The 23616-nt window shown below is 41.3% G+C and overlaps 1 protein-coding gene across 9 annotated transcripts in view; it reads left to right on the top strand.

Annotated features, from left to right (window-relative positions):
- Atp9b (ATPase phospholipid transporting 9B (putative)) overlaps positions 1-23616 on the top strand; it is a 189090-nt gene that overhangs the window by 41917 nt on the left and 123557 nt on the right. For all 9 annotated transcript variants that reach the window (XM_051163762.1, XM_051163761.1, XM_051163759.1 and 6 more), the window contains 3 exons: positions 4036-4094; positions 9311-9362; positions 22830-22924. In XM_051163762.1, the coding sequence (XP_051019719.1) occupies positions 4036-4094; positions 9311-9362; positions 22830-22924 (206 nt within the window). The remainder of the gene's footprint in view (positions 1-4035; positions 4095-9310; positions 9363-22829; positions 22925-23616) is intronic.

The following is a 23616-nucleotide window of genomic DNA, read 5'->3' as shown; positions in this document are numbered from 1 at the left end:
CTGGGGGAGAATTTGCATGTCGAACTTACTGAGGCTTTTGACCTGTGAGAAAAATATCCCTTTCTCTTTGTGTAGGTCTTTAAAGTCCTCTCTGTTAAAACTTAGTTTTTACAGGATTGGTATAATTTTCTTCGTGTTTCCTATGGTTGCTGTCCACTAAGTGTCTTCAATTAGGATATTTATTCATTAGATGAACTTGAACTAAGATTTCATTAAACAAACCTTCAGGGGGCTCCCTGAGGTCATCAGGTATTTCCCATGTCTCTTTTACATTTTCCATGTAAAGAATTAAGTCTTTGGGTGAGTATTTGATACTATAGGATGTAGAATCTTCATTGTTTTTTACATTTAATGAATATTTTGATTTACTATCAGTGATAACAATGAGAAGAACACTGTTTCACATGCGAATGTAGTACAAGATGGCCAAAGTATGTTTAAGCCCACTTGAGGAATTTTTAGTAATCCTTTCCTAATCCTAAACTAGTCCCAAGCTGTCATTTTAAAAGATTTTTATTTGCTTGGCTGTGGTGGTGCACACCTTTAATCCCAGTACCAGAGATTCAGAGCTAGGCAGATCTCTGTGAGTTCGAGGCCAGCTTGATCTACAGATTGAGTTCTAGGGCATCAAGGCTATCCAGAGACACTCTGTCTCGAAAAAAACCAATGAATAATAAATAAATAGAGAAGAGAAAGGTGTGTGTGTGTGTGTCTTCATTTCTTTCTGCATGCTTGTGTGTACACAAGTGGAGGCCAGAAGAGGCTTTGGGTTCCCTGGAGTTATAGGAGGTTGTGAACAGCCCATTGTGTGTGCTGAAAACTGAACCTTTGTAAAAATAGCAAATGATCTTAATGACTGAACTGCTCCTCAGACTGCAATCTTTAAAACAAAACAAAACAAAATTTCAAACACAGTTCAAATGTCTATCACATTGATCCATGCTAAGGAATAGCAGTAGGAAGACATTAACGTGTTTTCTGTAAAAGCAGAGATCTTCACATGCTATTAAAACACTGGAATTCCTAGCACCCAGTCGTCATCTTCATCTGAGCTGATGCATTTCAGGCATTGTCCTCCACACTGCTCAATGCAAAGTATTCTGCTGTGTATCTCAGGGAAGCAGTGGAGCAGCGCGAGGAAGGGCTGTCTGGAGGGCCTTCTTGCTTACTCTTCTGAGTTTGAACTTGGAGTATTGTTCATCCACTTTGAGTCCTCCATTCAGAGGTGATCCATTGTTTGAAAAGGCCTGGCTTGCTTGCATGTGGACTCCTGAGTTTTTTCAGTCTAGCAGACAACCTTCTTTTCTAGTGCTCCTGTGACTGGTGGGGTGTCTCTGTGGTCCTCTTTCACTGTTCTCTCCAGCTTGCTTCACATATGCCCAGACATTTATTCTCATAGTCTCTCTCTCATTCATTCATTCGTTCGTTTGTTCAGTCATTTGTTTCTCTCTCTGCTTGTCTTTCTCCCTTCCTCCTCCTTTCTCTCTCCATTCCTCTCTCTCTCTCTTTATTCTTCTCTTCTTCTCCCTCCTTCCTTCTTTCCCCTGTTTCTCTCTTCCTCTCTCCCTTTCCCTTCTTCCCCCTCTCTTCTGTTCCTTCTTCCCTCCCTTCTTCTCTCCCTCCCTCCTTCCTTTCCTTCCTTTCACCTCCACTCTTCAAATTACAATTTATGTATAAGGTAATGAAGCATGGAAGGGGAAGCCTCTCTGGATGGAGTTCAAGGCTATTGATGCAATAAAGGAGGATACTTAGAGTGCACTTTCAGACACTGGTGGTGCTACTACGGTCTACAGGTGCTGTTTGGGTCCCTGACGTTAAAAGGGCACCCTTCAGACATCTCTGTAGGACATAGTAAAGTGCACTGACAAAACAGTCTTGAAGCTCTAGAAAAGTAACCTGGGAAGCTATTAAGTGCTCTTCAGATCTAGGACTCATGTTGTATAGAGAGTCTTTCTGTTACCTCACCGGCTGCATTGTACAGTCTTCATCTCTCTTAGAGATGGGTACCTGCCTCTTCCCAGATTTTGGCCTTCTGAGTAAAACTTAAATGCTTTCATTTAAGTTTTAGTTTCTGTTCAGAAACACCTAAAGGTAAAATTCCTTGTCACAGATGGACACTTAGTTTTTGTTTCAAGTGGAGCAGGGCATGTCACAGCATACCATTCTATTCTGAAGTTTAATAGCCATTCAGATACTGACTATTTATAGCATTTTAAGGTTGTTTAAGATTAGATGTATATAGCTTACTGTGGTGGCGCACACCTTTAATCCCAGCACTCTGGAGGCAGAGGCAGGTGGATCTCTGTGAGTTCAATGCCAGCCTGGTCTACAAAGCAGGTCCAGGACAGCCAGAGCTACATAGAGAAACCCTGTCTCGAAAAACAAAACAAAACAAACAACAACAAAAAGATAGATGTGTGTAAACATTGAGTTACTACGACTTTACAGAGACTATGGTTTGTGCTTAAGAGTAAAGTAGAGTGACTGGCTAGGAGAGATGGAATTGGAGCACAGCATAGAGATTCTGTGGAGAGAGGCAAAAAAGTCAGAGGCAGTCTTTACTGTCTCATACTTAGCCGTGAGAACAGCACTGAGTGGAAGCTTAGCGTGACAGTGCTTGCAGTGATGAAAAGATAATCCCTTTGTGGGTTTCCTCTGTTCTTAGACTTATATCTGCTGACTGGAAAGCTATACTAAAATTTATTTCACATGTAATTCTAAAGAACATGCTGTCTTATGAATTAAAGTAGTTGTAGTCCTTCTTGGTTTGCCTCACCGAGAAACATGGGAAAATTGTAATAGTAAACATGTACAGTTGCCAAACAAAACAACTTGAGAAATTATGGTGTCAGTGAAAGTCAGCTTCATTAGGAGGAGTTTAGGAAAGTAAGCCTATGAGAACTTGACAGGAGTAAAATTTAGTATAAAAATCTGGTTATGTTAGTTTTTGGTAGAACTCCGACTCTGTGTAGCTCTGGCTGTCCTGGACCTGCTTTGTAGACCAGGTTGGCATTGAACTCACAGAGATCCACCTGCCTCTGCTTCCAGAGTGCTGGGATTAAAGGTGTGCGCCACCATAGTCAGCTACACACATCTAATCCTAAATGCCTTAAAATGCTATAAATATTCAGTATCTGAGTGGCTATTAAACATGAAAGTTGCAAGCAAACCAATCGGTGTGATAAGAGCTGTGGCTGTGAGACCAGACCTACTGGTTGTCCTGATGGCAGAGGAAGGAGAGCTGAGACAGGGGGCAGGGTGAGTTCCCTGAGTTTTCATTCAGATTATCTGGTTAACACCATATTGTAGATGACATTTCATAGATACTGAAGTATAATACATGCACATCTTTATAAAAAGCTATTGCACACTGGGTATACATACTAGTGCATATCAAGGAATAACTCAATATGTATATAGAAAAATTACTTGGAGTAGGAAAACTATCAGTTTTCAGTTCTGTCCTGTATTGATAAAGATACTAATGGGTGATTTTATATATAATTTGTTTTACTTTGCATGTTTTGTGCCAATCAGTATAATTTGTGATATTAGAATCTGTACATCTCTGTAACACTCAGTTTCAGTCATCAAATTATTTTATTTAGTAATGTTCCTAAACATTGCTAACTTCACTGGGAACTGAAACATTAATAAGATGAGCGAAGAACCTTCCACATGTAATCCTTACTAAATTACCACGAGGAAACCCTTGCTCTGTTGTTTCATAGTCATCATCATCATCATTGTCGTCGTCGTCATCATCATCATCTTTATTATTATTATGGGGTAGTTATTTATTTGTGTTTAATAGTTTACTAATAAGATTAATTATGTGTGTCTGTGTATATCTGAAATGTAACTTGAAAGTATGAAGAGGGAGAAATTTCTGCTTTTAATTTTTTTATTTTTATTTCTTTGTTTTGTTTTGCTTTTTTGCCCTAGAGCTATCTTTAAAGTATTACTTATTGAAAGTTACTCTCTGGTACACGTTTGTTTCCCTGAGTTGATTGTACTTCTTCTTTTTTTTTAAAGGTAAAGTACAAGTTAAGAGTTCAGACATACAAGTTGGAGACCTCATCATAGTGGAAAAGGTTGATGCATTTTAAATATATTTTGTATCTCTATGTACATTAGTCATTAACATTAGCTTAATTACAAGTAATTTTTACTTCAAACAAACTGTTGCAATAGCTATATTAATTCTTAATGTGCTTATGTAAGATTTAATGTATTTTAACTGAATTTAGATATTTATTCATTCTATCTATTTTGCTAGAGTAATGCCATACTTTAAAAGTAAGACCTATGTTAATTGCATAGTGTATCTCATTTGACCTTAGAATTGTGTTCAAGATGTTAAAAATTCGGTGGCTCACGCCTTTAATCCCAGCACTCGGGAGGCAGAGGCAGGCGGATCGCTGTGAATTCAAGGCCGGCCTGGTCTACAAAGTGAGTCCAGGATGGCCAAGGCTACACAGAGAAACCCTGTCTCGAATCCCCCCCCCCCAAAATTCTACATCAGCTTTCAAAATTTACTTGTCCTGATGGTTATATTATACATAATTGTTGGCTCTTATACTTTTGTTTACAAATTTAAAGAGAGAAAGTGATTAAAGGCTAAAGAGCACCAGAGAAATAGTTTAGGCTATAAAAAGAAGCCGTGTTCTGAAAAACAAAAAGCAAATAAGGCTTGGAAACAACCAGACTGCTGTGTTCCAGAAGGTGAGTGGATGGGTGGTGTGCAGCTGAGGGCTTCCTCCTGGAGCAGCTCCTCCTGGTCCTGCGAGCGGGAAGGGCTGCACACTGCATAGGTCTCTCTCTCTGTAAGAGACGTCTCATGGTGTTTTGTCTCTGCCTCATTCTGTGTGTATGAATGCCACAAGCACTACCCAGGTGCATGACGTCGGCACTGTGGATATGTCTTCCCTGTGAATATCCTTACTTTGGGATCTGTATTCTTGTGAAGTTCCTAGTTGACTTTTACGTCTCCAGGACAGGTTCCCGTCTGGCTTCCTCTAGAGGTGTCTTCAGTCTGCTATTGCCTGGCATCTTGGCTGCCTAGGACTGATTGTGTCTTCTTCCCATAGAAATGATCTTCCTGTTACTTTGTTCTGCATACAGGGGATGGGGTCTGATTTTATAAAGTGGAACAGTGCTTAGCAGCACAGGGGACTGAGACAAACATTTGCAGGGTTTTGTTGTATAAATGTCAGAAATTACTAGCATTGTATTCTTGTATTAAGTTTTTTAAAAAATTCTTCCTTCCCTCCCTCCCTCCCTCTCTCTCCTTTCTTATGCTGTTGTAAAGTGTTATATTGATCATCCTTATATCTTTGCACATTTCAGAAGGATAGATTCTGACAAGGTACATGACTCAGTGTATCTTAAGCGTACAACTTTGTTACAGTATTTTCTTCCTGTCATAGGCTATATGTCTATTGTATTGATTGATAGGCAGTTTCACCTTTTGCCATATTTTTTGGCTGTGGATAGTCAATTAAGGGCCTCCTTTATGCCAAGAATGCATTCTACCACTAAACTTTTTAGTATAATTTAAATATTATATATTAAAATTAAAAGGGAAGGAAGTTGTTACAAGTAAGGGAAGTAGCTAAAGATGTTAGTGACTGTATAAAGGGTAGCCCTTGTAGGGAATTTTAGGATCAGATTATATTAATTAGAATATTTTTTCATGTTACACTTGGAATATGGAAGAGCTTTGTGCCTTTTGTTAGATATTATATCTTAGGTCTGGGGATGTGGCTCTGGTATACAAGGCTTGGCTTAGCTTGACGCCTAGTACCACACATGAGCAACAGCAGCAACAACAGAAAGAACAAGAAAAACAGTTTCCGGCTAAGTCTGTACACGAGTTTAAGTAAGAGCACAGTGTGAGTTCACTGTGCTCTTTAGTCCTAGTTCTTCAGTTGGAATGGTGGCCTCACCGGACATTTTTGTGGTTCTGAATGTTTGGGTGCTGTTACCTGCCATGGAATCTGCATCTTTGTGTGTGAGCTTGTAGAACTAAGTGTTAGTTTGGTGCTGGGGACCTTGTGCTTGCTGGATAGCACTCTGCCACTGTCGGCCTTTGCCGTAGCCGTCATTTCAGACAGTGCCCTTCAGGGAACTAACAAGCTTGCAGTGTGTCTTAGGTGGGAACCCGGGAGGCCTCCTCCTGTTAGCTCTCACATATCCCGTTAAGTGATAAGGGTGTAATGTTAAAGGTTTACTTTTCTAAAGATACTGTTTGCAAGAGTTTGCCCAGTTTTGTTTTTTCCAAATACCCTCCACCCCCAAGGAAACAATCTTTGTTAAAACAAACAGGCACTACAGGATATCAACTATATAAAGATGTGTAGAATGTTGCAGCACTTTGGATTATTTTAGGGCTTTGTATTAAGTGAGATAAAGACTTACACAACAATAACAATAAAATGCACCCGCCTAGAGTCAAAGATGACTTTATACATGGATTTAAATGAAGAAAAAAAAGCCATAGTTTGTTTGCTATTTTCACACATGCCAAATAGTCACCTGTGTAGTGCTAGAGGCCCTGAGGAGCGACGTGCATGCATGCGATGCGTATATTAAGTCAGTCTCCGAAGAGCTGGGGGTTTAGAAAGGAACCTTGAAAATATCTCCCAACAGGCAAGACTTAGAGTGACCTCTTGGCAATGCTCCTTTATCAGCCTGTCAGAACTATCTTGGAGAAAAACAAGGGCTTTTTCAGAAGCAAGGAGAAAAAACATTTTCTTTCTCTTGTTTTCTAAAATAATTTAGTGAGTTAGTGTAGAATGTATGTCATAATGTCTAGAACAGAGGTGCACATGACAGGCTGAGTGGAGGGGTGCCTTAGGGGAGCAAAGATGGGTTCCTGATGATGCCATTTGAAGGAAGAAACGGGAAACAGAGCACTAGTGAAAACAAGTGCTGGGCTGTAGCCACTTTGACTATTAATTCTCTAAATGCACCAGTTAAGACACAAGCTTTATGCCATTGACTAGCAAAGTACCTCAGCTTCACTGCTTGGACAGGGTAAAGAAAATGTGTAGAAAAGCACAGTAATAAAATTCAGTAGACAGATACTCCAGACTGTGGGACGGGGCCTGCTTTGTTGGTGTGAAAGAAAATGTACAGTAGAATAATGAAAAGTAAAACAAAAACAGCAAAGCAGTGGCATTAGTAATTAGACCATTTGGAAAGGAAATATCCAGGTACAGATTCATTCCTTGGGCCTTTAAAGAGGAGTTAACATCGGAATTGCTGGGATCACAGGTGTGTGGCCCTTCACCAGGCCTACCCTCATTTCTTAGGGCAAAGTTATCGCTGTGCTAACACCCCAGGGAGGACTGTCACAACAAAAGAAAGCTAGGCAAGGCGATCGTGAACAAATTACCAGGTACAGTCAGCAATCTGTAAAGCTCTAAGCCATGTACAAGGGTGGAAGTCTGCTCTACTCTAGAATGAGCTCCCACAGCAGCTGACCAGAGAGACGTCTCATGCTCATGCTGCTGGGTGCCAGAGAAGCATTGCACCATGGCAGACCCACTGTGGGTAACTAGGCCCGCAGGCCTAGCTAGCGAGCAGGAGCCTCAGCTAGTTAAACAACAGCTAGAGAGCCTGGAGAACATCTCGTGTGTGTAATGGAGCTAGAGGATTCCTTTTCTCTGAACTTCAAGACAAGAGTGTTGATTTTACCACTCTTACCTTACCTGGACCTGGCAGCTCTAGCTTCTTAAACAGAATGAACACAAATGTGTGTAGATTGGGAAAGGAGGAAGCAAATGTCCTTATTTACAGTCGGCACACTAGGGAGTGTGGTTTTAATATAGTTTTTTCTGATATCTATTTATTGGTTGGTCGTTTCTGTTAACGTGTCTTTCTGTAGTTTTCGGTAAGAGCTCGGGAAAGTCTCTTGTGTTTTCTTCTGAGTGGGCCTTAGTTTGCATTTGGGTTTTCAGGCCTTTGCGTCTTGTGGTCAGGGCCCCGTGGTGCACGTGCTGCGGTCGTCCTTTACCTTCCTTCCAGGTGGGCGCACTTGAGTAGAAAGTCTCACTTTTAGGGAAGTCCAACTTAGCAGTCTTTTCACTTAAAGTTAGATGTTTTCTTTTAAAAATAATTTATTAGTAGTGGTGTCGGTGCAGAAGTCCTTTCTCATAAAAGCCATCAAGTTGTTAGCTGATGTTTGATCCGCGTCAGCATTTAGAGGTTCTGTCCTTTTGACTTCACCATTGGAACTGTGATGCGAATCAGTGTCTATGTGACACCACCAGGAAGGCGGGATCTCCACTCACCCTAACTCTACTGTTTTTGGTATGATGGTCATTTTCTTCCTGCCCACAGTGCTGGTTTTCTCTTGAGTCTGGTGTCCTCGTGTGAGCAGGTCTGGTTCTGCATTTTCTTGTTTTGCATTGGCATAATTGGTGTCCTGATGTCACTCTCTGTTGGAGTTACAGTGTGCTCCATGCACTTACACCTTTTCCTCCTAACATTTTCCTGGCTTTGGTTGTGCCACCCATTTTCTTGCCAGATAATTATTACTTTCTTTTAAAAATACTGTTGATTTTTCACTCAGATTCTCCTTAACCCAAGGAACTTGTAGATTTTACACAGTCACTTTCATTCCCAGTGTAGAAAGGAACAGCTGTATTTCATGTCTCTTTAGCCCAGCTGACTTGCATTTGTTTTCATTACTCATGAACTAGAGAGTAAGCCATTTCTTTATGGTATATATGCAGATTTTCACTTTGTTCTGAACAAGTAGAATTTACAAAATTATGTAAAATATATTTTAATGGTATATTTTCCTTTAGGTTGATATTTTTCCTTAGCATTTCCAACTCATAGTTATGTGCTATTTAGTTTCATCAGAGAGTAAATAGCTCTTCAGCTTGTGGGCAATTTTTGTATTTGCTTATTCTCATTTGTCTGTTTACCCAGGTTTCTTATTTTACTGATGGTAAGCTCCTTGGTGTGGGCTGTGGGACAACCACTGTCTACTTTCCAAGACATTCTGTAAATGAATAGAAGTCAATATTGCTGTGTTATATGTATGGTTAAGATTCTGTGGAAATAATAATATTTAACCTTTTCCAGACAAGAAAGGTCTGAATGCCACATATATGACTTGCTGTTGTTTAAAAAACACCTGAGAATTAAAATGTTTATTTTTTCATATGAAAATTAGAAATAATAGCTTTTCCAGTATATTTTTATTTTAAATATTTTGTCTTTATTAACTATTTCTACTATGTAATGGCATTAGGTTAATGCATATCTTTAATAGTGTGTTACTTTTTTTCCCCAGAACCAAAGAATTCCGTCAGATATGGTATTTCTTAGAACTTCAGAGAAAGCAGGTAATTTTTAATGTTTTCTTTTACATTTCTGCAGAATTTTTTTAGTTTTGTTTTTGGTTTATTTGTTTTGTTTGTTTGTTTGTTTATGGTTTTTTGAGACAAGGTTTCTCTGTGTAGCCTTGACTGTCCGGGACTCACTTTGTAGACAAGGCTGGCCTCGAACTCACAGCGATCCGCCTGCCTCTGCCTCCCGAGTGCTTGTTTTTGACAGGGTATCTCTTTAACTGTGTCTGACATGGAGCTCAGGTGCATTTGAACTCAGAGAAGTCAGCTTGCCTCTGCCTTCCAAGTGCTAGGATTAAAGGCATATACCACCATGCTTAGTTTAATTTTTGTTTGTTTGTTTGTTTTTGTTTTAAAAGGTAAAAGCACGTTTTGTGCCTATAATTTTAAAATATTTTAAATTCATTTCCAAATGACATTTAACTGTTGGTATTTTAAAAGATGACTTTAGTGTTTAATAATTGCCTGGAAAATTGTCTGAATGGATTTTCATTCATACTAGTTTTGAGAACCTAATTATTTCAGAAACAGTATTACTCAAAATTTGATTGCTATTTTATATTTTCAGTTTTATTTTAGCAACGAGTTATATTTTGCATGCTTTGTACACAGAATTGTTATGTTGGATACAAAAGAGAGCGCCATTTAGTTGCAGGTTTCCTGCAAAAGGAAGAGACAAAAATTTCTCTTTTTATCTGTAGTTATGGGTACATGCCATGCCCGCCAGCTCATGTTCTGTGTTAGTAGGAGCACGTGGATAGCCCTAGAGTAGTCATCCCCTTTGTAGGTACACTTTCAGAGTGGAGAGAAGTCCATGTATGGGCACGGACATTTTTGGCTGAGGTGAGTTGCCAGGAGCTTCATGGAAGGAACCATATTTAGATAACCTGAACTCTGAACTGAAAGCCTTGTATAACTAAGGAGAAAAGTCAGAAGGTCACAGTCAATGTTTCCGGGGCCAGTTGCTAATGACTGACCTGGCTGGGTGGGCACATTTTTCTTATCTCTGGGCTGAGGATAGCATATCAAGGAATGCCCATAGCTCATTTCTGCTCTCCACGTACGATTCATGTAACTAGCCTTGGCATACATAATATTTGTAAGTGTGAATACCCTTAGAAGGACTGGGTTGGATTCAGAGTTAATAACTTACTTTCTCTATGAGGAAGCAGCATACTTCAAAAATCAGACTTTATTTTACATGTGTGTATCTGTCTCTGAGTATTGTGCATGTGAGGCTGGAAGTAAAGGCAGTTGTGAGCCATCCAGTGTGGGTGCTAGGACTGGAATGTAGAGCCTCTCCAAGAGCAAGTTTGTGCTCTTAGCTCTTGAGCAATCTCTCCAGCCCAAGGCAGTGCACTTTGAAAAGTCATGCTAAAAGAGACTCTGCATGGGCTGGAGAGATGGCTCAGTGGTTAAGAGCACCGCCTGCTTTTCCGAAGGTCCTGAGTTCAATTCCCAGCAACCACATAGTGGCTCAGAACCATCTATAATGTAATTTGATGCCTTCTTCTAGCCTGCGGACAAAACACTGTATACATAATAGTAAATAAATCTTTAAAAAAAAAAAAAAAAGAGACTCTGCAGACCATGGAGTGCTGTGGCTGCTTACCTTGTCAGATGCGTTGCCGTCGGGAGACAATTTACCCATGGTGATTAAAGGACCTAGGAGCCATATTTATTTTGTGTTACTGAGTATGAGGCTTTATGTTTTTCAGCTGTTGTAAAGACTGCCTAGAGGTCCCTTAACTGATGTCTGATTCCAGTCACTACTAGAAGCAGTGGTCCTGATGTTTACCAAGAGGTTTTCTGTTTAGAAGGTTATATTTCTGTTTTGACAGTATTGGAATAATGAACTCATTTCCCAAGCTTTTCTGTCTAATAAATGCATCATGTAGCCTCCTGTCGCAGCAGTCCAGCAGCGGGCTTTTGTCCTATCTTGGCCCTTTGGAGTGGCAGGGTTTTACAGTGTAGACTGCCCAGCCCAGGAGGCCTCTGTCCCCTAGAGAGGCTGAGCTCTTAGCTGCAGGCATTCATGAGAATGGAGCCCCCTGGGCTTGCGAGGTTTACATCTAGTGTTTTCATAGGATTTTTTCCTCTTTAGTGATAAAGGATATTTAGAGTTATGGACTGCCTTTGCAATTTTTCATGATATCTTTATTTGGATACTAGAGTAGTGCTGGCCTTAGTGTCCATTAGGGATTATTTTGTCCTGTCCTGTGTTTTAATTCTTTGAATGTTTGGTACAATTCTTCCATGAAGTGAATTAGGTCTGGCCTTTGAAGGTTTTTGTTTTGATTTTTAATTTTGCTAAGGGCCTACTCACATTGTCTTTTTCTTCCTGAATAAGATTTATAGTTTGTGTCCTTTTTTACAATTTGCTACATTAGGTTTTCTTACTTGTGGGTGTGCTATAGTTTTTCCCTCATGGTTTTTTCAAAACAATTTCTGTAACAATAGTAGTGCTGTCCCTTCCTTTGTTCTTGGGTTTTAATAATTTGAGTCCTCTTTTTTCTTTGTTACTTTGCTTAAAAGGTTGTCAGTGTTATTGATCTGTTGAAAGAACTAACTTTGGGTTTTAATGATTTTCTCAGTTTGTCTGGTTGTTATTTATTTCATTTATTATTGGCATCTAGCTCGACCCTCCCCCATGTTATTTTTTTGAGATAGGGTTTCTCTGTGTAACAGCAGAGTGCTGTCTGTCCTAGACTCACTTTGTAGACCAGGCTGGCCTTGAACTCACAGAGATCTACCTGCCTCTGCCTCCGAAGTAGTGGGATTAAAGGAGCATGCTACCACCTCTGGTGTCTTTTCTCTGTTTTTAGTTAAGGAAGCCTGCAGCTTCTTAAGGTAGAGTGTTAGATTGTTGATTTTGGAATCTTCTGTTTTAATATGGGTGTTTATAACCATCAAATTTCACCTGCACTTTTATGGGTTGTCTCTGCTGAGTTTTATTTCAATATCTCTTACAGTATCCTCTAATCACTTGTCATCTCATCATTGATTCATTGTTTTGTGATTAATTTGTTGTTTAATTTCCATTTGTGAATTTCCCAGATTTGCGTCTGCCCTGATTTTCTAGGTGCTTCTACTGTGATCTCATTCTGACTTGCCCAAGGCTGGGTCATGCTCTAGCACATGTGTATCTTTGAGTGTCCTCCATGTCCCACCCACACCTCAGGCGTCTGCTCCGCTCCGGTGCTGTGTCTGTTAGCTCTGGTCAGTGCGCAGCGTTGGTCTCCTGTTTAACTGTCATGTTCTCAGTTGAAAGCGAAGTGGTAGAGTTTACAGCTATTTTCGGCCAGAGTCACAGCAGGCGTCTACCTCTGTGTCGTGACTGTCGCTGTCCCTCCATGCTCCTTGTCCTGCTGTCATCTTGCTTAGCCCTCAGGTTCTTCAGGTTCTCCACCTCAGCTGAGACACATAGCTGCTGGGACACACTCTCTGCCTGTCAGCCTAGGTCTTATCTCAAAGGCAGCATTGTCAGATGCTTTTCTATGGCCCTTATCTTCACTGCCTGCCCATTTGCTCCCTGCCAGAGACTCCACCCTCAACATCACCGAAGCCCTCATACTGGCAGTTCCATCTGTGCCTCCCTTTTCCTGAGACCCAGTCTCTTCTTTACCTTGGAACCCACCCACTGAGAGGAGCTTCGTCATGGCTACCCACATCGGTTTCTTTGCATTCTCTAGACCCATTGCTTTCTTGCTATAGGCATTTTGATGTGTCCTCTTCTCACCCCATTGCCACCTGGGTCCCCATCTGTGGGGCCGTGTGATTAGTTAGTCTCCTATTTTTCTTGTAGGGATATATTAGTTACTTTTCTATTGCCGTGTTAAGTACTGTGACCAAGGCAACTTTTTAGAAGGAAGAGTTTATTTGGATTTATGGTCTCGAGGGCTAATGGTCTGTCATTGTTGGAGGAAAGGCAGCAAACAGAGGGCATGGTGGCTGTAGCAGAAGCTAGGGGCTCACAACTTGAACAGAAGCAAGAAGCACAGGGAAAGGAGGATTTGGGTAGAAGAGCTTACACTGGTGACATATGTCCACCTGCAAGGCCACACTTCCACACATCACTATCAACTGAAGTGCCATAGGAGAGAACAAGAAGGCTGTCCCCAGGGCCTCCCACATGAGTCATTTCTCAGGGCTCTGTTGCAGATGCACCTACTTACGTGCTCTGTGTTTTTGCAGGGTTGGGGATGATGCCCTTTAGTAATTATTGCCCATGGTTATTCTTTGGGCCTGGTGGAAGAACCATGGCTGATAACTTAGAGAATATAATGAAATAGAATTTGGTTATTTTATGCTGCTTGTTGGAATCTTTAATCCATTTCTATATAGCATAATTATTAAAAAGGTAATATTTACAACTGTCACTGGCAACTAGTGTTTTCATTGTCAATGTAGAGAAGCAAATTTTCAAAAGGTTATTTGTTTCATCATTCCTATTGACATTTCCTGCTCTGCACTCTGTCTGGGCACACACAGTGTAGCAGGTAACTGGTGGTTGGAGTTACAACGGTCCCCACAGGTGCATAGGTTTGATGCTTATTCTGCAGTTGGTAGAACTCTTTGGGAGGGATGAGGAGGTGTTGCCTTTGCAGAAGGAGGTATGCCACTGGGGTGGGCCTTTGAATTTAAAAAGCCCATGCACACCTTTAATCTCAGCACTCAGGAGGCAGAGGCAGGCAGATCTTTGTGAGTTTGAGTCCAGCCTGGTCTACAGAACTAATTGCAAGACAGCCAGGACCACACAAAGAAATCCTGCCTCAACAAACAAAAAACAACAGAAAGCCCATGGCACTTCTGTTAGCCCCTCTCTCTCTGCCTCTCTGCCTCTCTGCCTCTCTGCCTCTTGGATGATATCTCAACATGTCATCTCTTAGCTCCTTCTCCAGCACTCTGCTTCCCTGTTCGCTACCATGTTCCCTGCCATGATAGGCATGGACTCACCCTCTGAAACTGTAAGCAGGCATCTAATTCAGTAATTTATGAGGTGCTTCAGCCGTGATGTTTTGTCATGGCAGTAGAAAAGTAGCTAGAACAGCAAACAGAATATTTGCATTTGAGAGGTGCTTTTACACATTACAGATGACTGTGGTAGAAATATATGTCAGATAATAATAGCATTCGAGCTTAGTCTGGTGGCTCACATCATTCTTCTCATCATGTAGGAGACTGAAGCAGGGATATTGCAGTGAATTTGAGGCCAGCTGAGGCTGTGCTCTGAGTTCTAGGTTACTGCACTGCAGAACAAGATGCTGTCTCAGCAAACACGCAAGACGATGACAAAAACAATATCCCAAATACAAAAACTGTTTTGGATAATGAACTTTCAAAGGAAAAGATTACATACATTTTGTTGGGAGTAATTGTGTACAGCAGACAGTGCTGTGAAGCTGGGAGGTGGTGCAGATGCTGAGCTTTCAGAGGAGGACTCTGATGGCTGTAGACTGAGAACACTGTTCTTAGAGTTAGGCAGTTCCTAAGAGTTTTAGAAATTCACTGATTTCCTCACCGTCTCACTGCACCACTGCATGGCCTCGGGAGTCAGCAGAGAATGGTGGAACACCAGAGTATTAGGACAGGAGATATTTTGTGTTAGCCTCAGATAGGAAGCAGCCCAACTGATGACTGTCTCTCTAGCTTGCCCTGTGTCCCACCCACACTCTTGGGAAGGTCACTCTCTATGGACAGGTGATACTCAGTATTGCGCTGGTCATGAGTCCACTTGAGAATCCTAATGTACACATTAGGATGTGTAAGCATGGTTACTAAATTTGCATTATTTATATACATGATTCTCTGTGAGCACTAGGTTGTTTGATTTAGCACCTCTGTGTAGTTTTAGTCTGACTTAACCTATTATGGTTTTATTATAGTCTTCTGTTTGTGAAATTTAAATTGTTAAAATATTACTCGTCACTCATATGCAGATAAGAAGATTGCTTTTTACTGTGTCTTTCTTTTACAAAGTGGACCAAATAACTTTCATATTTGTTGGAATTTTTGTCATAATATTTCCTTCTATCTGGATTCTCAGTTTCTGAAACTTGTGGGAGATTTTTTTTACTCTCTTCCATTAACTGTAAAACTTGGTTGAAGTAACAGTCATGTCTTATATGTAACAGTAGTGTGTGCCTCCAGCTTCTCTTCTCCTAAGCTCACGGTGCCGTGTCATCTTCAGGTGATCAGCTTCCAGTTCAAGGTCTTCATTGACAAGCACAGCTATTCCTTCTCTCTGTTTTCCCGTACCCAGACTCTTGATTGCTGCTTCTTCATGTTGAGATGGCTCACCCCTGGGTTTCTGTGTAATCACAGGCTCTGTCCAGCTGTGACATTGTTGCCCATCTCTCCTTCCTCTGGATTAGATCTCACTTGTGCAGTTGTGTTTCCTACTCTTGTGACTCTTCTCCCTGGGACACAGAGGCACATTTTACCTGAAGGTCAGAAAAAGTACTTGTCTTTTGTGTGATCTTAAGTAATTAGCGTTTCGTGATTGTCTTGTTATTTTCAGAAAATAAACATTCAATTTTTTGTGTGTTATGTACTAACATTTTGTTGATTTTTCAATTTTAGTGTAAAAATCTTCATAGCTTATTATTTCTTAGGATAAAATTCTAAACTCTGTCAGTGTAGGAGTCCTAAGTATAGCACTATAGCTTAGAGCTGGACGATAGCATCTGAGTGCTTGTCAATATGGTGTAATAAGTCAATTCATGGCATTATATTGACTTAAGTATTAATAAGAGTATTCTATTGACCCTGGATTGTTTAGAATGTAAATGGAGCTGTTGATGGATCTGGTGACTGATGAGTTAAATTCCAATTAATCAATTGCTCCATCGGTTTCCTAATTCAGATCAAATATCTCCTGAGTGCACATAGTTCTTTTAGTGTTATTAGCAGAAATGAATGCTTTAGAACTAATTTTCATCAATCTCTTTAAAATGCCAATATCTTTTTCACTTGTATCTAAGTGATAATATTGGAGCACAGTACAGTTTCTCAACTGTCACTTGTTAGTGGGATGAGTGTAGGTGACACTGTTCTTCTCCACATTATCTCTATAGAGAAGTCTATCTTGTCATCAGTTTAAAATTTTCATGCAGTCAGTAAGTCATATAAATGATTAAAAAATCAAGTTTAATGGCCAAAGAGCTGATATTATAAATCCACAGTCGATGTCTATTTTTCTTTTCTAGACATACACTGTGGCTCATCTCTCAGAGCTATTGCACATGCGAGCTGTTGCAGGTTGCCTGCTGGTGCTACAGGATGACTTGTTATGCTGTGACAGCCTGAGCTACCTCACAGGATCCCCTCACTTTATCATCCCTTTGATGTGGCTCTTAATGTGACATATACATTAGTTGATCTTAATTTGAGGTCATTAAATCTGTCCTTTCCTGTCAACTCTTGTCAGTTATACAAAATAAGAAGTCTGTAATAGGATATAAGCAGACCAGTTTAATAATTTATTCTTACTGAGCTTTAACTAATATCAGTTGTAGCTAGTGTTCTCTGTTCACAGAAATGACTGGATTGCTATTGGTGAGATAAGCGACCCTGCTGCACTTCAGATTTTGTTGTTGCCCTTTCCTCTATCACATCAGCATTTGAAGTCAGCGATTGTCCGTCTTCATAATCTATACTTAGTTAACATGACACATACCTTTTATCTTTAAATGACTTAGATTGTATTGTCTGTTGTGTTTATAGTATTTGTGTGTTGGTTTCATTTTTGTGTCAGAAATTGAAGATATTTCGGAGCATCTCATCTGTTCTTATTTGCAGAAACTAGAATCTAGTCCATTAATGTTTCGTTTACTTTTTCATCAGAATATACACTCATATTTAAGAGAGAGAGAAAACAAAACAAAAACAACCTTGAGTAGACATCTAACTTTAGAGTTACCTGATCCACATTTTTTCTCTTAAACTGGGCTTTAGTTTTTCTAATTAGCATATGGAGAGTGTTTGCCTTTGACAGTGCTCAATGTTTGTGTGCTCTTAGTTACGCTTATCTTTCACAGCACGTATACTCTGGAGAAAGTCCTTAATGTAACATCAGCTGACAAAGTAAATAGTTGGAAAATTTTCTCACACCTCTTGATCTATAACCATGCTTCAGAGTTGACTCAGCTCTCAGACTCCCAGAGTCCTTTTCACAATGACACAATGCTCATAGAGTTGGGACACATTTTAGGCAGTAAATTGCTGGCTGCTGTAGTTACCTGAAAATGCTTTAGCTGAACAACAAAATGGTTCTCATACAAAGTAGGAGCAAGGGAATATTCCCTGGCTTGGTACAGACATTTCTTGTCTCTGGCAATCAAAGGAAAACCAAAGTAATTACAGGTGTGGCTTTTCATGATCCCTCATAATTTCAGAGGGTTGTGTAGAAAGGGTTATTGGACTTAGCTATGTGAAAATATAGTCTAACCTGCTTTTATCTTTTCTGACCAACAATCAGTTAATGAGCTCGTCTAGCCTACATCCTTGGCAGACTTCAGGAAATTTTTCCTTTAAGTTTTACAACATGGTTTCAAAGGAAGCCTTATTTTTCTCATTGGGTAGATGAAAAAGAACAAAATTGAGGCTTCATAATGTAATTTATAAGCTTTCATGCTACAACAGTTAGTACATTGTCAGGCCAGCATTTGGCTCTGATTGGTTCTTCTGCATTATGCTACGTTTTTGGAATCTGTAAGTTTTGTTGATCGGGTCTTTTATGGTTAACTCTTTCTTACAACTTGACAGGACTTCGGTCACCTCGGAGACTGGCAAGGATACCACTGAGTGCACCTGTGAGGCCATTTCTAACTAGGGTGACTGAGTGGGAAAACCCACTCTGAGTGACAGTGATGACTCACAGACCACCAACAAGGGACACATCAGAAACGCCTCTAGTATTTGTACTTCTCTATTGCTGCTTGGCCTTGGTTATGTGACCCGTTGCTCTCTGCCACACTCTCTTGCTGCCAAAATGACCTGCTGTACTTAGGACATGGACATAAGTCAGCATGGCCATGAGTGAAATACGAGTCCACATGCATCTTTCTCTTTGTGGTTGTAGCAGGCATTGCTTCACAGCAATGAGAACTGTAACTAAAACAGGGTCACTTTTCTGCATTGTAGCTGAAAATATCTACGTCTTTATGTGATGACCATTCACTCTTGTGGGAACCATGTGTCTTCAAGAGCTGCCATGTGTCCATTGTCCCTGGTTGAAAACCAATATAGGGGTTCTAATTTTCACTAAAGAGAATCCCTATAGCAATCTTAAGTGTTCAGTCATGTGAGAGTAATTGTCTCAATATTTTTCAGACTTTTTCCCCCATTAAGAATAGACTGAGTCAGCTGGGCACAGTGGCACATGCCTGTAATCCCAGCACTCGGGAGACAGAAGCAGGCGAATCACTGTGAGTTCGAGGCCAGCCTCTTCTACAAAGTGAGTCCAGGACTGCCAAGGCTGCACAGAGAAACCCTGTCTTGAAAAACAAAGCAACAACAAAAGAAATAGACTTGAGTCAAAGGCAACTGAGTCATGACCTTCTTTTTTTTTTCCTACTCCAGATCTATTGTAGGCCCCTGTAGCTAGAATGTTAAGCAATTCCCCAGGTACCTGTAGCTCCCAGGTTAAGGGAAAGGCCCAAATTAGGAGAAACTGTTTTCCTCTTTTCCCAGAGAAACTAGATGCCCTGTTGAACCAGGCTTAGGATGGAACTCTGAGATAACTTTTGCTGCCATCTCCAGGACATACTCAGGATGTATACTCCAGACTCACAATTCTATCACCCCAGTGAGAGTTTCAGCAGGGCGAAGGAAACCTGTGACAGTACTATTGTCCCAAGTGTCTTAGTCAGTGTCCTGTTGCTGTGAGGAGACACCATAATGAGTCTTATAAAGGAAAGCATTTATATGGGGCTAGCTTCCAGTTCATTGTCATCACGCAGTGAAGCCTGGCAGCACGCAGGCAGACATGGTGCTGGAGACGTGGCTTGAGGGTTCTGCATCCAGATCCCTAGGCAGCAGGAAGAGAACGAGAGGCACTGGGCCTGGTCTGGGCATTTGAAATCTGAAAGCCCACCCCAGTGACACACTTCCTCAAACATGGCCACACCTACTTTAACAAGGCTCTGACTCCTTACCCCTGTCAAGTAGCACCACTCTCTAATGCCTGAGCATCCAAACCTCTGAACCTGCAGGGGCCATTGCTATCCACACCAGCGCACTTGGTACACTCCAGGCTTACTCGAAGGGCAAGTGTTCTCTAGGTCCAGAGAAGTGACACAGAGCATCTACTAAGGGGAAGAGACAGATATGAGGACAAGATCTCTGTACCTTTACATGAAGACTTGGAACTTGAGAGAAGAGCCTGGCAAGACTCATACCTAATAGGAGCATTGTTGGAAATCCTAGAGAGCTTGGTAGCCAGCCATTTTAAAGGTGACAGCGGTCCAGCCAGAAACTCCTGGGGGTCGGGGGAGAGGAGAGAGTGGAAAGAGGGGAGAGAGAAGAGAGACAGAGAGAGGAGAGAGAGAGAGAGGTAGGGGAGGGAGGGAAGGAGAGGAGATATTGAGAGAAAAAGATTGAGAGAGAAAGATTCAGAGAGACATTGAGAGAGAGGGAGAGAGAGAGAGAGAAAGATTCAAAGAGACAGAAAGAAAGAGAGAGAGAGAGAGAGAAGGAGGAGGAGGAGGAGAAAGATTGAGAGAGAAAGATTCACAGGGGAGGGGGAGGATTGAGACTCCTGGATCGGGCTCATCTTGGGGTGAGAAACTATGTGCCGTGCTAGTAGGACCTTAGGAACCACAGGAAGGGGCAGGGCACACTCCAGAGGGCTAGGATAAGCAGCCTGCCACAGGACCAGTCTAGGTGGCCCAGGGAACACGCAAATGTAGGCTGCTTTGAGACTGTATAGCAACAGTGATGGCATTGTGCTGAAACCTACAGCTCAGCAGCTCGTCCCCCTCCCCTCCATACTCCAGCTTCTTGTCTTGGGACACTGTAAGGGAAGTACACGCCACCCTTTCTTAGAGAGTTAGCTCAAGGCCAGCTGTATGCCTCACTGTCTGTGTTCTCCATGGCTGCGCACTGGGCACTGACTAAACGGCTCAGCTCAGAGCAGAAGCTATCCTTGGTGCCTCTGGACAAAAGACTGGCATGTTTGCAGTGTAAGATGGGCTCAGAATGGTTCAGTAAATGGGTTCAGTAGAATGTAGACCCAGGCCTTCTAGCAAGTGAGTTTGTAAGGGAGCGAGTAGAAGGAGCCTGAACATTAATAGTGACTTTGAGAACATGCTGAGAACAGGCACCTGGGAGGTGGAGGGACCACTGATGGGGATGAGGTGGATAGAAGGACTCCTAGGGACTGTGCAGCTGCTACAGGTGTTTGACATTTAATAGTTAATTCATAGAGTATGGCAAGGCTTTCTAACTATTTTATTTTATAAATTCAGTCTAAAAGTGACTTGAAAGAATTCTCTGTGATAAACTATAAATTTGACAGTTATTTTCATTTTATTCTGCTTTTTGTGTGTTGGGGATTGAATGAAAGGCCTTGCACATACTTGGCAACTTCATTGTTAATAGGCTCCATCTCCAAGCTGAATTTGTTGTTTTTCATGTCTTATGTTTTTTCTTTTATTAAAAATTGCTTTATTACAAGCTTGTTGTGGTTTGTTCATGAAAGTATGTAAAGCATGTAAGATTTCCAAATGAGCATTGTAAGATATCAGGAAGGCTCTAGTTTCTATTCTATTCTTTTCTCTGTTCCTTTCTTCCTTATATAGGTGTATTTCTTGCATCTGTGTTTGTACATGTGTGTAACAATGCGTATGTATAGATTTACATACAAGTATGTTTGTACACAGCACAGAAATGCCTGTATGAATACATAAAGGTATCTGTGGATGCACAGGATGGCATTGCATACATATAAAAATATATGCAAACAGGAATAGGCAGAGAAGGTTGACATATGCATACTTGTAGTTAATAACCACACAGATATGAACATATATATTCACTTCCTTTTTTCTCTCCTCTATTTACTCCCCTCCAGCTTCACGCAAGCAGTTACTACTGCCAGGATACCACACTTTCAAAACGCTGATTGCAAATGCATTGCCTTCTTTTATTCTTTTTTTTAAAAGATGTATTTATTTATTATTATGTATACAGTGCTCTGCCTGCATGTAAACCTGCATGCTAGAAAAGGGCATCAGATCACATTATAGATGGTTGTGAGCCACCATGTGGTTGCTGAGATTTGAACTCAGGACCTCGGGAAGAGCAGTCGGGGCTCCTAACCTCTGAGCCATTTCTCCAGCCCAGCCTTCTTTTATTCTTAAACATAATGTTTTAATCCTCCCCCTCTGCGCACACGTGTACGTACGTACACACACGTACACACACACACCAAGACTGTCCTCAAACTCTCTCTGTAGCTGAGGACGCCCGTGAATTCCAGCTCCTCTTGCTTCTGCCTCCCAAGTACTTACATTGCAGGTATGCCACCACACCTCAGACAAGTCAATCTTCCTCTTCCTCTTCCTTCCCCTCCCCTCCCCCTCCTCCCTCTGTGTGTTTGTATCATGATTTCTCCATTTGACAATGTGTCCTAGGGATCTTTTCATGACTGTTGAGTCTTTGCTCTTGTATTTTTTAAGTTCTTGCCTCTGCTGTTTTGTTCAGCCAGTTCTCCAATCCCTGTACCAACCTCCTGTGATGATGAATGCTGCTCTGATGCATAGTTGTGTGTGTATCATTCAGTGCATTTGTGTTTCTCTCTAGGACCAATTCTGAGATGAGAGATGATGGGTATGGTCTGAGGGTAATTAGATTGCTGTGATTCATACTTTTTTCCCTTCTAAAATTTGATGAGTTTGTTATTATGCAATAGCATTTACCTGGATATTAGCATTTTAGCTGTGTTGTATTACTGAACATTTTATGGTGGTCAATTAACATTTTATTAGTAAGGTAATATCAGACTCTATGTATCTTATTATCTTGTCATTATCAAAACATAGATTAAAGGTAGAATGATCTAGATAGCTTTCTAAAATAAAGTAGTAGTTGATATTAAAGCGTAACTGGCATGGGCTGCAGTTGAAGCTCAGCCTGCCATGCTCAAAGCCCTGGGTTTGAGCCATGGCACCATGCAAACACACAGAGATATTACCACCACCACCAAAACAAGGGCACCGAACAGCATATGCGATTAAAAAAATAGATCAGTGACTTTTTTTTTTTTTTTTTTTACAGATTTGGTCTCTGAGCCAAATGACAACATCTGAAATAAAGGCTTTTAAAGCTGTTTGTTCTTGGTACTGTTTAGATGAATCATTTTCTGGGTCCCACTGTGCTGAAATCGACTTTGAAAGTACTCATAACTCAGGAGAAACCTTCAACACAGTTCCAGATGGTGACGTTTTCTCCTCTACCTCCAAGGTTCATGTTTTATCCGCACGGACCAGCTAGATGGTGAGACCGACTGGAAGCTGAAGGTGGCGGTGAGCTGCACACAAAGGCTGCCAGCCCTAGGGGTGAGCACCACCGGGGCACTGCACTCTTTGTTGTTAGTAGTAGTATCGAGGTGGTAAGGAAGTTTCTGTTGATATCAGCTGACTAATTCAAACACATTAAGCCTTTGATGTGTGGTTTTCTGGTGCAAAGCCTATTTTAGATAGTTTTGAATGTTCCTACTGGTCTGACACTGAGGCTGTTTATACTTTCATCTGTTTTAAAATTTCTCAGTTAAGTAATGTGTCAAGTTGTGACAGACAGGTGAGTCTGTTGCTGGGAACTGGCTGCCCACTTGGTAACAGGCAAGGTAAGGTATTCTGGGAGAATAGAATTGAGACCCTGACTAGCCTGGCCCTCTACCTAAGTCTTTGGCCTGCAGTCTTTCCTTCTGAGGACAGGAGGCTTTGATCTGAAGGAATTGAGTGTTGCTATGTTTCTCATGCTGAGGGAAGGGGAGAGAGTCTCAGACCACAGCTTAGCCGTTCCTGAGTTGGTTCCCCACTACCACCTAGGAGAGCTGCAGGGAGAGATCAGAGAGAACAAGACACAATTTTTTGTGGATTCGGTGATTTCTAAAGCAGCTTTTACGGATGTCAAGAATCTCTTCTGCTGGTATACCTGGTCTTCCCTCCCTTCCTCTCCCCTCCCTCTCCCCTCCCTCTCCCTTCCCTCTCCCTTCCCTCTCCCCTCCCTCTCCCCTCCCTCTCCCCTC

The sequence above is a fragment of the Acomys russatus genome, chromosome 20 (assembly GCF_903995435.1).
Source record: "Acomys russatus chromosome 20, mAcoRus1.1, whole genome shotgun sequence".
Classification (NCBI taxonomy): domain Eukaryota; kingdom Metazoa; phylum Chordata; class Mammalia; order Rodentia; family Muridae; genus Acomys; species Acomys russatus.
This window is presented reverse-complemented; position numbering and strand designations above follow the sequence as displayed.